Raw genomic sequence first — 16,106 nt, 5'->3', positions numbered from 1 at the left:
TTTGAGCTTCAAAGGTTTTACTTTATAAATAATAAAAACGTAAAACACAAAGTAAAAACCTCTCATGTATGCGCGCTTTTACAATAAACCTAGTCGTCTATTTATACTAATTAGCTAATGCTAAGATAACTAACTATTGCTACTTTCTAGCAAATATTCTAGCTAACGAATAATGTTTATCTTTCACATGGATAATCACTATTTACAAGATAAATTATAATTCCAGTTGTTGATTCGTCATCTCCAGCTGTCATTGTTGACGTGGCGCTTTCATCCTTATCTTCAAGTCTTCAATGCATGCTTGGATGAACACTTAGAAAATCTTCTAAGTGTTAGTCTGTCCATCGTATCGATGAATACAATTTCCATCGCATCATCCATCGATCCGCTGGTTGCACTTGGTCCATCAGTCCGATGGTTGGTCTTTCCATCGATGCTCTGGTTAGTCTTTCCATCGATGCTCTGGTTAGTCTTTCCATCGATCCAGACTTAGTCTTTTCTGCCTTGATGTCTTCATCGGTCTTCTGGTTCTTCATCACTTATTGTTTTTCATTACTTTTTACATTTTGCATTATGAGATCTAACACGCATCTCTAGTATGAACCAATTAGAAACCATCAACATTCATCCATACAAAGAAATAAATAGTTTTGTTTAGGAAAAAGAAGAAATAAACAGTTTATAATGAAAAGTGTTTGGGTTAATAAGATGTTGAACAACACTACAACAAAATAGATTTACAACAAGAACAAAAGTCTTGTTGTAGGTTCAAATGTCATTGCGATAGACCAACTGTACGACAATTGTTGCTATTGGTTCTGTCGTTAATGCCCCATTGCTGAAAGTAGCTATTGTAACGACATTTTGTTGTGACTGTAAATATGACCTACAATGACGACATGTCGTTGCAGTACGTAAAAATGGAGATGGGTTGATTCTTTAAAAACTTCATCTACGGTTCATAAAAATGGAGTTGGTTTGATTCTTTAAAAAGTTCATCCTTCGTATGATTTTCAATTTGCTTGTTGATTTGGATTCAGGCTTTTGATTTGGTGTTATGAGATTTAGTTCTTTGCCATTTGGTTCAAATTGGGTTTCAAATCTAATCATTGTTTTGGTTCATGTTTGGTTTTGTCTAAGAAGATGATCGAACTGGGATTCGATGGGGTCAACAGATCGTTGATGTACGGGGTTTGGGGGTCACTGTACTATGGACATAGGTGGGGATAATAGGTTGTACTTAAATTTATTAAAAAGGACAAAAAGTATGATAAAACAGAATGATAAAAGATAGAAAAAGACCAAATTGCCCTCACCTTAACTAAGTTTTTTTCACGGAGTTAACATGATGCACTAAATCGAAAACAAAATATGTGATAACCGGATTATCGGTTAAAAAATTCGGGGCTATTTTTTATTAATGGTGGTAAGTTAAGGGGGTTGATTTGGTTATACGTTTAAAATGTTTTAATCACCACCACCTCCTTATTTTAAATTCATGTTAAAATCATATTTTTATGTTATCTCATGGGGATGGTGTGAGTAAATAGGGGAAAAACAAAAGAAATCTTCTGCGTGTATTCTCTTGTGTGCGAAGCAAAAACAGAAACCATAAGAAGAAGAAGAAGAAGAAACTGGATTCTGTGATTTTATCTGAATACTTGTTGCTGGTTATCCTCGTCTGTGTGATTATATAAGGTGAGTTTTATTTACAAACTTTCATCTTACAGTATTGAATTAGAACTGTAGGGTTCTTTACGTAGGGAAAATTATGAAAACTGTTTTTATGTTATGTTTAGCGTAATTTGGTATTTTGATATGTTTATATCAAATTATTGGAATAAGGGTGACATAATCCGGAGAGATATATTTTGGGATAAGGGTGACATAATCAGGAGATGTATATTTTGGGATAAGGGTGACATAATCAGGAGATAAGGGTGGCATAATCCGGAGAGGTGAATTTTGGGATAAAGGTAACACAATCAGAAGAGGTATATTTTGGGATAAAAGTGACATAATAAGGAGAGATGTATACTAGGATAAGGGTGGCATAATCAACCGAATGTAAAAACTGGGTTTTGATCAAGTTGAAAACCGTTTGTCGCATCCTTATGATGCGATGACCTGGGTTATCGCATCTGTGTGATGCAATGCCTTGGGTTATCGCATCCTATTGATACGATAAGTTGTTTTCATCGCATCCGTGAGATGCGAGAAGTTGTGTTTATCGCACCCATGTGATGCGACAAGATTGGTTTAGCGCATCCTATTGATGCGACAAGTTGTGTTTATCGCACCAATGTGATGCGATGAGATAGAATTCTCGCACATATATGATACGAGGAAATGAGGTTGTCTAAGTCATGTGATGTGAGGAAATTATGATTTTATGTATATGATATGATGAGTTTTAGCATAATGCGATAAATGAGTTGTCTGGTTATATGATGCGATAATTTGGTGATGTCTCCTCTTTTAGATGCGACAAAAGAGGTTTGTTTGTTAAAACATTGTTTATTTATTATTTATACAAATATGAGTTTATAAAAATGTTTTGGTGGTTTTTCACCCTTTAATAGCAAATAAAAGGATTTCTTACTAGACCTTAAGGTCTAACCCTCATTTATATCAAAATGTGCATTACAGGTCGGGCACAACCGGATAATAAAGGGAAGGGAAAATTGTGACGGTTTTATATTTGCTTGCATGAGATGCTGGAAAGATGTGTTATCTTTTGTATTTAAATACTTGTTATGTATACAAGTTTTGTATTATGATACGTGGAAAAATTTGATAGCTACTTTTGTATTGTAGCTTCTGTATACATTTGTGACCGAATGTGTAAAGTTGTATTTTTTTATATATATAAAATATATGTTTATATGCAAATATGATCTTAGGATGTACAAATGAGAACCAGAAGGACCAAATCCAAAACAAAATGGGAACCGAAGGGAGCAAATTCCAAATAAAGTGTCAACCATGGAGATAGAAAATGTAATTATTTCAAAATAGAGATGAAACTTGATAGTAAACGATAATACATGGACTAAAATATAAAACTTTCTATTTTTAATAAAAAGTATTTATATAATAAATGGTATTTTGAATTTTTTTTACTAGTATTTATGGTTAATTTTAAATATTTATTTACAAACTGGACAAGAAATTACAACGAAGACCTCGACCATTTTTTATCTAATGGAAACTAGTTTTCTGTTCTCAAAATATTTATGGTTCTTATTTTATTATTTTCATATATATATATATATATAGGGGAAGAGAGCGTGTCATCTTTTTTTATAAACCCAATAATTCTTATAAAATTATAAACCAGTTTTTATCTGTTGTTTCATATATGAAACAACATGTGTGAAAATACAATGTTTATGTAGTGTTGTTTCATACATGAAACGTTAATAATTGTTTCTTTTTACACACAAAACAGTCATGAATGTTTCACATATGAAACAACATTGTATATATACCACATTTTCACATTTGTTGTTTCATATGTAAGACAATAGATAAAAATTGGTTGTAAGGTTGTATGATTTATCAGGTTTGTAAATGATATAGTAACTTTGTTTGATTTATCGGGTTTTCTCATGGGCTCGTTTTTTGAAACCCCAAAGGTTTTAAATATGGGGGATAGAGAAGGATGTGAAATTCATACACATTGAAATCGTCCCATTGTCATCGCCCGTTAGTCATCGCCATTGTAATTGCCCCTTTGTCATTGCCATTTACCGAACCACGAAACACTATAGAAATTTCAAAGATTAAGCAAGAGAATAAGGAGATAAGCGATCGATAGTTTGGGTAGTTGTTCCTTGATAGAGTAATCCAACGATATGAGGTAAATGTTTATTCTAAACTCACTATTTACCCTTCTTTGCTAGTTATTTTGTCATTAAACCCAAAATACAAGCTAATTAATATAAAATTAGTCGAAAAACGAGTCGGTTTAGAACGAGACAAGATTAAAAAAACTTGTTATCTCACGTTTTACGTTGGGACGGGACCGAGTGAAACAAACTGCAATTTTTTGTTCCTCCAAAATAGGTAGAACAAATTTTTTTTAACATATAACAAAATTGATAAATTATTAAACTACCCATATGAAATTATAACCCTAAAACCTTTAACTTTTTCATTTGCTTACATCATTACCACCCGTCCCGTCATATTCAATCAATCCACTTCCATCCTAAAATCACGAAATTGCTAGCGGTGGGACCCGGTCAAAACCTAGGTATGTGACCGCATAGATGAATTGTTGATCTGGGCCAATGATTCTTCCTGTTGGGCTTATGATTCTTTTACTGGGCTGCTGCTTTATTTATTGTGAGCTGAACGAGTGGAAGCCCATTCCATTCGGTTTATTTCGTTTTTTTATTGTTTTAATTTACATGAGACTTTCAGAAATTAGTAAAAGTAGGTTTTTAACAAATAAAAATGCAAGTTTTAAGCACGGTTTTAAACGGTTCGTCGCAACATCTATCTAAGACGTCGTTTTTTAAGACTTGTGTCTTACGTCATTTGAAGTACGTGGCACGTCATGGCCTAATGAGCAGTTATTTTAACGCAATCTTTTTTTTCTTTACGTTTTTAATGTCTTATTTATTAGTTTTTAATATATAACCCTATTTTAATTTTATTTTTTTTCAATTTCTTATTTATAAAATAAATAAATATTTTTGATAAACATGTTAATTTCATAAATGGTTGACACATATTGATTATAAAAGGGGATAAGATGTTCAACATTGAATACAGAACTTGGAAGAGTCCCTTTCGTCGTATAAACAAAAGGGGTCTATCGCTAGAACAATTATCTATCATTTTTGAAAGGTCACATCAAGAGCATATCAGGACAAACATGCATTTGCATGTGCTTCAAAGAATGTCTTTGTCAAACACAATGTTAGTGAGATTTGGTCAGAAACGTTTCTACAGCCAGCCGCCGATAGCCATCTAGGCTATCTGATCAAGAAATATCAACTAGTGAGAGAGAAGTCTTGGTGTATAACTCGGATAGTGGATCTTGATCTGCGTCAGTCGACCCACTTCTTGAGATATCAGCTAGTTTTCAATTCGCCCAACTGATTAAGTGCATATCAAACCTTGTACAAGTAAAAGAACCAAAAGCTACCAAAGTACAAACTAACGCTAAGTGTTGAGAGAACTAATCGAAGAGTCATCAACACGACCTAACAGGTACAAATTGATGGGTTGCTTGCTATCTATCTTAAAAAAAAATCCACATGTTTTTGCAAGGCTAGCATATCTCTGGACCACTGCAGTAAATGTTGAAGTGCTACAAAGATATTAGAATACAGTAAGACATGAAAAGGTAGATTGTATGATTAGATTGTGACCAAAATGGGACCAATTACAGATGTGTTATATATTAGGTTTACGATAGTCAATCTAGACATATGGAGTAAAAGTACAATCATCAAAATTTTCATATAACATCCCACATCAAACAATCAGCTAAAGCCATTTATTTACCATTCGTTTACATTCGTTTATATGTTAAATTTAATATATAATCTTTTATTTATTTACTTTGAATTCATATAATATTTATTTATTTATGTTCGTTCGTTTACGTTCATTTAACATGTTAACGAACGAACATAAACGAACACGAACACAAACACAAAGATTTTCGTTCGTCTACTGTTCGTGTTCGTTCGTTTGTTCGGTTAAGTTAAATGAACGAACATGAACAAGCCTCTGTTCGTGTTCGTTCGGTTCGTTTACAGCCGTAGTTGCCAACTATGCCATTTTAATGACCGAAAATCTTAACCAACAAGTTTAATGAGGATGATGCCAGTAAGTGGTAAGATTTTTGCTTGTTATGCCATTTTGATAGCCTAGTTATATACAAACACACCAAAAAGCTTTCAAGACACAATAAAGTATTATAAAGATAAATAGTATCTGAGATAAAATGAATTAACCAACTATGAGACTCAAGACTGAACCATTTGAGTCAGGTTGCTTCTTTGAACACAAATTCTTAAATAATAAGAAGCATTTATTTTGAAGGATCAATTCACTGTTGGTTTACAAGGAGAGATTATGGCATGTAAACAATTGTAATGACTCTTTTCAATGATGGCATAGAAATAGAAGAATTGCAAGAAAATCAAGACCAAATTCACGAGTGATCTCCATGCTCTTTTCATGCATTCATCTGCTTCTTGCTCAAACTTGGTTTAGGGGCCGTTTATCCGGTAAGCACTTACTAATAGGACTCAACACTATAATTTATTTGAATGCGTAAGATTTTAGTACATCAAAGCGTATCGAATGCAACAATTTACTAGGTAAGCGCTTACCTGGGTAAGAGTCGTCATCCTCACTTACCGGGTAAGACTTTTCATCCTTTTCATCACTCTTACCTGGTAAGACTTTTCATCATTCTCATCACTCTTACCCGGTAAGATTTTTGGCTCTTCTCATGTTCGTCTGATAAAAAAATTTATGCGTTAAACACTTACCAACAGAGGCGGACTTACCATGTAAAAAGTGGGGGGAAGGGCCCCCATTAAAAAATTAAAAAAAAATGAATTTTCCTAAGGTTAAAAGTTATCTTTTTACTTTCTACTATGGTTCTCCTCCGTAATTTCTTGTTAGGGCCCCCCACCAACTAAAGAAAGTATCTTGAAATCAACCAAAAAACTTAAAAGTTCCTCAAAATCGATAAAAAAAACCTTAAAAATCCCTCGAAATAATCCAAAAAAACTTCAAAAATCTCTTGGAATGGTGGAATTAGGCTAAAAACATATCGGACGACTTTCTGGGCGTTTAAGCTACCTTAAAGGTGTCCTACTAGACCAAAATCCTGGATCCGCCACTGCTTACCAAGTAAGTGTTTAGTAAACAACCCCTTACTTAATAGCATCTCAGTAAGCATAGAAATGGTATGCTTTCAAAACAAAGCAAGACAATCGTTATCTTTTTTAGCTAAATATCAAAAACATAAAACTTGAAACCTTTATAATACAAATGGTATGCTTTGAAAATGTGTACATTGTGCATAATGGTCTGTACTTCATATGTAGTTTCTTAATAGGTGCGTTTGGTACACTGGCCAGGGACAGGACAGAGATCCATGTCTCATGTTTGGCATGAATTTTATGTGGAACCGACAGGAACAGAGTGGAACAGACCTGTTCCACCCCTATCCCATGGAACAGAGTGGAACATACTTATATTTTACCAATATAACCTCAAAATAAAACGTAATTCTCTTCTAAAACATCAAATAGGTCTCTCTTTTACATTTTATTCATTTTTTAAATTTTATTTATTGTATTTTATGTTTCTTAACTTTCATTTTATTGTTCTCAAAATATTATTTTTATACGGTTTCTATATTTTTATTAATTTATGTAATTTATTATATATTAATAATAAAAAAATAATGTAGAAAAGAAATAAAAATAAAAATAGAAAACCACATAAACTTTTTATTTGGTGTCATTTTAATTGTTTTGACTAAAACTTCAAATGATATATTTTGTTATAAAAAATAATTATTCTATTATAATATAATAAATTACATAAATTGTTTTCTTGATTTTATCACCGTCAAACGTATTGCATGAGGTTCACGCATACAATTTGTTGTTTTCGATGAGTTTTGTATGTTTTCCCTTTATCGTAGTAGTAAATATTCGATTTTGATCTTACAGGAGTGATTGTACAGGTGATAGGTGAATTATTTTGTTTTCTGGAATCCAAGTTTTGTGAATGTGATGATACTATATGAGATCATTAGCCAAATTTGTTTTCTTGATGCTTATATTTTATTTACTATTTGATATTTAATCCATTTTAATTAATTGTAAGTTTGTTGGTAGTAGTTTTTTCTTTTTAGTATGGAATGCATATAGATTTGCTTCGATAATAGATTATTGATGCTTATATTATATTTATCTTTTTCATATATCATTAGTTGATTATGAAATCATGTATTTTTGCAAATGTATTTTTGCAAGTAGTAGTGGTTTGATGTAAGTTATACTTTGCATACCGTATTTGTTAATATTTATATTGATTATTTAGTTAAAAAAAACACTAAACAGCTCACTGGGGGTAAATTAGTCATTTTAACCGGTTTTGTCGTGTCTTACCAAACGCTGAACAACTGTCTTGTTCTGTTCTGTCATGTCCTGTCTCAGTTCTGCATTCAAAAGACATTTAGTCCATAAGGAAAATTCTAACTTTACTTCACACATTCAGAGCTTCATACAACACCAGTTGATGTTGTTGCTGCTATCAATGATGTATCTTTAACCGTATGAGTTTCCCAAATCAATATAAGGATGCATTCATAGAAAAACATCAACCTCAATGATGTAAACAACTACACCTTGATTTCTTCTTCAATCGTACGTACATATACCCAAGGCCTAATCTATTTGTTGGTTTGCCAAATCTGTTGACAGAGAACCCAAGATGAGTACACATAGAAAATGAATATTATACATTTATCACAATCAGAGAAAGATCAGCATTTTCATTATTTTTCAACCAACCATCATACTATCCTCACATTTAAAATAAAATAAAGTCCACAAAACATTTAAATAGAGTTTGGCACTTGCTGAATGATTAAGTGGTCAGAATGATTAAGAGACTATCATGATATAGTGCAAAATGAAATATAATTGTTTGGTAACTGTGTACAATGAAATTAGGGCTCTTAATGGTTAAGGGACATCCAGGATACAAAATCATTCAGAGAATTTTATAACCTTTTTTTTTACCAAACAAGATTCACCTTTTAATGGTTAAGAGATTGCTTCTTAATGAAACTATTAAAAGGTAAACAAACAACCCCTTACTTATGATAAAAAGAAACAAAATGCTTATGAATCAGCAGGTTGCCTACACAAGTCCAGGAAGACCAACACCAAAAATGGTGGATCTACGAGGTAGAATATAGGAAACAAACATCTTGTAAGCAAACAATCAATCAAGTTTTAAACTATGACCTTGTTTGTTCTAAAATCAAAAAAATCTTATTAACCTCTTATGTATATATGATCATTTAAACTGTTTGTGTTTTTTCTTCCAATTATTTAGAGGCAATTATGTCTTATTGTCTTCTTATCTAGTAATAGGTAAACCAACCTCTTATTTTCTCCACACCCTCAGCAATGGTGTTTCTCAATCGATTAACCTTCATCGATCATTTCTATTAATCGATCCTTACCACAAATCGATTCTCACCTCTCTCAATTGTTGTATTTTAAAAGGATTTAAATATGTTAAATACCGCCAATAACATATTTTCATTTAAATGAATGCTAATTATATAATGTAGATGTAATTTTCATAATATTGATGAATAAATATGTAAAATCGTATAAAATTTATCTATAAATTCAACAGATAATTTAAACAAAAATTCAGACATTTATCGATTTAAAAAAACAAACAATTTTTACTTGTAGATTTGGGATGGGGTTTTGAAATCTCAAGATTCTATCTATTTGAATTTGGAAACCCTCCATAAATTATCTTTTTTAGGTAAAAAAGTGGTGGTGGGAGTGGGGTTAAAGGCACTACAAGATCAACTCTAAGAAAGCATGATTTTTTATAGTTTGATTGGAAGCTGGAAGTAGAAGGAAAGTTCTGTTTTATTTTTGGAAGAATAAAAAAGTTATGGTTTTTATAAAAACACTTATCAACTTATTATAAGTCAGAAGGGTTTAATTTTTCAAAAACTCTTTATTATCGGTATAAGTTGTTTATCCAAACACTCAAAAGTGTTTATTATCGGTGTCCACCGAAATAAGTTAATAAATTATTTTTATAAATAATCCTAAACACCCTGTTATGCATAAAATTTAGGACCTTTTGCATTATAGATTGTAATTAAAAGATCTGTCCATTAAATGACAATGCATGATGCTTTGGATGTTTCACTTGTTTTCGGTCAAATGCATATTAATGTAAAAAAGTCATATAAAATATTAATTGAAAATATTTACTTTTTGAGTCTTATTATCTTGTTCAAATTTATTGATAAAACTTGTTAGGTCGTCTAACTTCGTTCTATTAATTTATTTTAACGCCCTTAGATATGACACACAATTCTTCATTTTATAAGCTTAAAATCTTATTAAATATTTTATTAGAACACCCGATTGTCATCAACGATGACTGGACACCTGAAAAAAACACATTTTAGTTTATTACCATTGATACACACACTATAAAACATTGACATATTTTTCAATCGGCAATTTCCGGCAAAGTATCGACGGAGCATTCCGATGATGTTTGAAAATCCGCGGATAATCACGATCACCGGTCTCATTGTCTCCGGCAATAAGATCCGCTAATGATGACTTTTTCCAACGAACTTCCATCGGTAAAACTTTTTTGTTTACGGTCACAACTCACAAGCATATAATTCAAATTTAAAACTCAAAACTCTATTTTTTTTTTACTTTCTATTTTATATATATATATATATATATATATATATCTACACATATACTTACAATTAACTCCTACCCTATACTTGCCACTATTATAAACCTGCACTTTCTTTCAAGTAGTTCTAGAAAATAAAAAGGAATTAACAAGAAAAACCCTAATGACTTCTAGACCCAAAACACTACATAGAACCCAAATTAGTTAAGTTAAAACAAGTCATCATTTTCTTCTAAACACATGTTCATAAGGCCTTCATGCCCTTGTGCAGCAGCATCATCAACCAGACATTTCTCCAAGAAACTAAGTGATGGCATTTCTGGTTTACTTTCATCCTGGAAGAAGCTTGTTGTCTCTGAAACCTCCGAGTTGCTGTAGTTTTTGAAGCCATGATCACTTGCAGGAGGACTTGGAAACTGGTGGTTCAAAGGCCCGAGGCTTTCGGAGCTCGTCTGTGAAGATTTTGGGGAGTTTTTGAGCCAGTTTGGGAGCATTCGAGCGATGTTTTCAGCACTCAATGCGTAAGTGGTGGCGGTGAAATTCACCGGCGGTGGAGGTAGCACCACCGGTTGGTGGTGGATGGGTGGAATAGTGGTGGTTTGTGGCGGCTGCTGATGCTGCTGCCATGAAGTGGTGGATTTGTTGTCAAGTGATAGGGCTTCAGTAAGGGCTTGTTTAGCCTTGTGGATATCAGTTTGGAGCTTTCTCTCCCATTGACCTTTGGCAATGGTGGTGGCTCCGGAAGATGATGATGATGTTGAAGCACCATGATGATGATGATGGTTTTCTTGGTCGGAATTGCTACTAAGTTTCTTTTTAAGATGGGTGTTCCAGTAATTCTTGATATCGTTATCGGTTCTCTGGGGAAGGTATGAAGCTATTGCTGCCCATCTGCAAAATCAAAGCAATTTGTCCCCATCAAAATCACATTAAATGTAACCACACATATATATATATATATATAATGTGTGTGTATATATATATATATATATATATATATATGTAGGTACCTATTGCCAAGAAGGGCTTGGAGATGTATGATCATGTTATCCTCTTGATCAGTAAAATTGCCACGCTTGATACCAGGTCGAAGATAATTGGTCCATCTCAGTCTGCAACTCTTACTACATCTCATCAAACCTGAACAAGAACATATTAATTATTCACAGTAACTATAAAACAAAATTCCCACAAACGAAAGAAATCTGTCTTTCAAAACCTCCAAAACTTAAAATCTCAAGAATCAATTAATTCAAGAATATATATATATATATATATATGTGTGTGTGTGTGTGTGTATGTATATGTATGTATATATACCAGTGTTGGTAGGAACAGATCTCCAATTGCCAGGACCATTTTGTTGGATATAAGAAACAAGAATTATATCTTCTTCTGGTGTCCATGGCCCTTTCTTCACTCCAATCTTATCACAGCATGGGGGCCTTCCCATTTCGATCGATCACTTCACCTTCTTGATTGATTCAGATATATATATATAGATACAGATGGACTGTCACTATATATATATTTTCTTTCACCAACAGAGTGTGTGTGTGATTGTTTTGAAAGGAAGAGTGTAAGATAAACATTATAGCAAGTCTATATATAGAGATATATGTGGCGGTGGTGATGAATTTGAAGGTTGACCGGAGAAAGAGGTTGAAAAATAGTCAAAAAGATGACAGCAAACAGCATTTACTGGTAGTCCAAAAAGTCAACTGTGATTCATGCTTTCATTGCTTTTAACTTTTTTTTTTTTTAACATAAATTTTTAAAAATCATTTTTATACATAAAACACTATTTATTGATATATATTAATTAAAATTCAAGATCACAAACAAATGATGTATAGGTACACTTATTAAAACTTCATTTTTGAATTTATGTAACTAACTATAGATAAATATCTCATTTTAAATATAAAAAATTTAAAATATAATTAGAATAATCATTAGTTATAACAAAATACTTAATTACTATATTTATAAAAAATATATTATTAAATAATAAATAAATTACTTCGTTATTAAATCTAAATTAAATTATACATAAAATTATTGAATTAAAGAAATTACACAAAAAACCAGAATTTAAATAGTAAATTTGATACTAATATCGATATTTTTTCCCCAAATTTTTATGATATATTTAAATTTATATTTTATTAAAAAATAAAAACATTATCGTTTTCTCAAAACCATTAAAAATCGACATAAATAAATAATAAAACGAAACATTAAAATTAAGATATATCTCACTATATTCTACGAATACCCTTCGGATTTCTAACAAAACAAATAACAGATTTCATCATCATACATTGGACGGTAAATATATTCATTAAAGCTGGATCACGTTTTGTAAGAAGGAAATTGTTTTTACTTTTTTATTTATTTATGATGTTTAAGTTTGTTGAAAAAGACAATATATGTATTCTTTTTTATTTGATGAATCTAGTTTTAATTTTTTATTTATTTATGAAATTATATTAAATTAGTTTTAGCATCCTCACAAGTAGAGTTATATATATATATATATATATATGGGTTGGGTTTGTCAGGTTAAAGGCATAGGGAGAACTCAACTTAATGTTTGTGGTTTGGAAAATCTCAACTCAAGCAAAACTACAACTCAAATCGTCCAGGTTGGGATGGGTTGAGTTGGTCGTGTTGAAACTTTGGTATATCACTTTACAATCTAGCCAAGTGTTTTTGTTTAAACGAAGTTTAGTATAGAAAGAAATCAGATTCATCAGATTGAGCTGAGTTTAAATGACTCTAACCCAATTCCAACTCAATGACTTCATTTTATATCAACAATATGTTAGTTTACCTCGGGTTAAGTTTTTTTTGTGTTTCTTTTAGTTGGGTTGGTCGGTATTTTGAGCACCTCAATCCACAAGTACTCTAAATAATGATTTTAAACTACTTTTGATTTTAAAATTTTCTCACGAAGAAAAACATAAAAAAAACCGAAAATCTTCAAGTTTTTATCCTAAAATTAATTTCTTAAGATTAAAATAAATGATTTGTTCTTCACGTCTCCATTAATGAGATCGAATTATTGTTTAATGTGAAAAGTTTATTAAAATGATGAATTAATAAAATAACTTAATGAAATAATTAATGTTGCATTTTTGTGGATGCATTTTAGAAAAGTTATGAAAACTATGTCAAATACAATCTAATTTAAGTTTATATTTATAACACCAATCGCAAATTAACATTTTATTAACCAACAACTTTTAAATCAACTTAAAAATATAACAGATATTATCGAAGATCCATTAGGTTTAACTATAGAAGAGTTCACAAACTAACCTAACTAAGAAAGAACAATAGTCTTCTGTATAACGGATATTATCAAAGATCCATAACTTGAGGGGTGTTCATGGGTTAGGTTGATCGGGTTGAAGACATTTGAACAACTCAACCCAATACTTGCGGTTTGAAAAATCTTAACACAACCCAACTTGAACCAAAGTGCAACCCAACCCAATCCAACCCGTACGGGTTGGTCGGGTTGATACTTTGGTACATTAAAATATTTTTTTAACCAAGAATATGTTATTTATCTTCTCAAAATTTCTTTTTTATCATCAATCATTTAATACAACTTATCCATGTTTCTTACGTATATCACATTCAGTTGATTTTTCCAATTTACACACACACACACACACACATATATATATATATATATATATATGTTCATAGTTACTGAATATATATATATATACGAATTATTTATATAAAGATGTGAATAGATTGAAAATATGTGTATATGAAGAAACATACATGATAGTGTAATTGTTTAATATACATATTAATAGAAATTCAACAATCAAACTAAAGCCAAGAAATAAAATGATATTGGGTTCATCAGGTTGGGTTGAGTTCAAATAATGGTAACCTAATATCAACCCAACACCTATGGTTTGATAATTTTACAACTCGATTAGACATCGGGTTGCTTCGGGTTAAGTTATTTCGTGTTGGGCTGTATTGGGTTGGTCGGGTTTTTAAGCACCCCTAACTTGAACTATACGAAGATCTCACAAACTAACTCAATTATAAAAGAATAGTAGTCTTTTGTTTGAAAACTATACGAAGAGCTACAAATTAACATTTAAAAACGGATTTCACCCAAAATTATGATTATTTCTATTGGTTTTATGATTTAATTTTTTTTATTTTAACGTGTTGATGGTGGACTATGAATACATCTCCAAACTTTCTTTAAAATGAAGAGGCAAAAATCTAAATCTCTTAGAAGAATTTACATTTAACTGTTACATATTTTTTATTTTAGAGATCACAACATTAACGATTTAATACATTTAATAAATATTATTTCTATCTAAAAGACATTTAGTCTCAAAAATTCTAAGGAGGTGTTGGTTTGCAGGATTCTAACGGAATTTGAAGAAATTGGAATGATTAATTTCATTGATCAAATTCAATCCAGATGTTTGTTTTATATCTGGGATAGAATTGAAATCTATGCATTCCATCATTCATGGATTTTGGTCATTCTATCACGATTGAGAAGAAATGCGATTGCATTCGATCCCATTTTCTCCAAAAGACAAAATTATCCATCTTCCCTACTTGATTTACCTTAGACCAATATGACCATCGTTTTGAACCACCAATCTAAACCACTGTACTGAACCACCGCAGACCACCATCAATTTGAATCATTGTTCTGAACCACAACCGATCACCACTGTTATAAAAAGGGTATTTTGGTCATTTATCATTTATTCATTCTAATTCTTAAGCTACATTATACCAACCAAACATGTAGATTCATAATCATTTAACATATTTCATTTCAACCAAAAGCGCAGTCAAACTCCATTCCAATTCCTTTAAAGTCAAATTCTTTTGACAGTTTCTATCGCTTCAGAAAACATTCTACTAACCAAACGCCTTGTAATTTGTCCCATTTGATTTGTATGATTGGAATGAATTTGAAGGGATTTGGAATTGAATTTCATTCAAATCCCATATTTGGTTTGAAGGATTTCATGGACTTTAAATCCCGGAATTTCATTGAAATCCCATAAACATAGGATTATAAAATCCTATAGAGGTGGTTGGTATTTCATGGGATTTCGTAGAATTTGTATAAAATAATGTTTCAAACTTTGTTAAAAACATTTATTTTGTAATAATCAAATAATAAAAAAATAATTTAATTATTTTAATAATTTCTTGTAATTTGCTTTTATAAATAATGGAATTCAATTTCATTTCAAATCCTACAAACCAACACATCAAAGATTCCAAATTCTTTCAAAACCAAATCTCTAATTTCAAATCCTTTCACGAAATCCAAATTCTTAAAAACCATTCCATCAAAACAAATACCCCCTAAGGCTATGTTTGGAAACTAACAGATATGTGTTACCTGTTAGTTGATAAGCTAGCGGATAAACAAATAATGTTTGATAAAAACTAGCTAATAAGGTAGATGAAAAAAGTAAAATGACCAAAAAGAACATCTTAAAAAATTAGTCAATTACAAAATTTAATAATCTAATTAAAACAAATCCCTAAATAATAAAATATGTAATCAATACAAATAAAATAGTAAAAAGATTTAAATGATATAATATTTTAATAAA

The 16,106-nt window shown here is 31.1% G+C and overlaps 1 protein-coding gene across 1 annotated transcript; it reads right to left on the bottom strand.

Annotated features, from left to right (window-relative positions):
* Positions 1–10,551: 10,551 nt before the first annotated feature.
* On the bottom strand, positions 10,552–12,006 carry LOC112511433 (myb-related protein 306-like). Its single transcript, XM_025117047.1, has 3 exons — positions 11,791–12,006; positions 11,481–11,610; positions 10,552–11,361 (listed from the first exon to the last, which is right to left on the bottom strand). The coding sequence occupies exons 1-3, from the start codon at positions 11,921–11,923 to the stop codon at positions 10,680–10,682; spliced, it is 945 nt and encodes a 314-aa protein (XP_024972815.1). The 5' UTR covers positions 11,924–12,006; the 3' UTR covers positions 10,552–10,679.
* Between the last annotated feature and the right edge of the window lie 4,100 nt (positions 12,007–16,106).

Source organism: Cynara cardunculus (genome assembly GCF_001531365.2).
Source record: "Cynara cardunculus var. scolymus isolate 2C chromosome LG 4, CcrdV1, whole genome shotgun sequence".
Lineage (NCBI taxonomy): Eukaryota > Viridiplantae > Streptophyta > Magnoliopsida > Asterales > Asteraceae > Cynara > Cynara cardunculus.
Note: the sequence above shows the minus strand (reverse complement) of the source record. Positions and strands in the feature narration are given on the sequence as shown.

Excerpts from the sequence above, each read along its gene's own strand:
- LOC112511433 (XM_025117047.1), bottom strand. The coding sequence starts at position 11,923 with ATGGGAAGGCCCCCATGCTGTGATAAGATTGGAGTGAAGAAAGGGCCA. Across the intron at positions 11,611-11,790 it reads ATCTGTTCCTACCAACACTG|GTTTGATGAGATGTAGTAAG; the intron begins GTATATATACAT and ends GTTCTTGTTCAG. Across the intron at positions 11,362-11,480 it reads CAAGCCCTTCTTGGCAATAG|ATGGGCAGCAATAGCTTCAT; the intron begins GTACCTACATAT and ends TTGATTTTGCAG.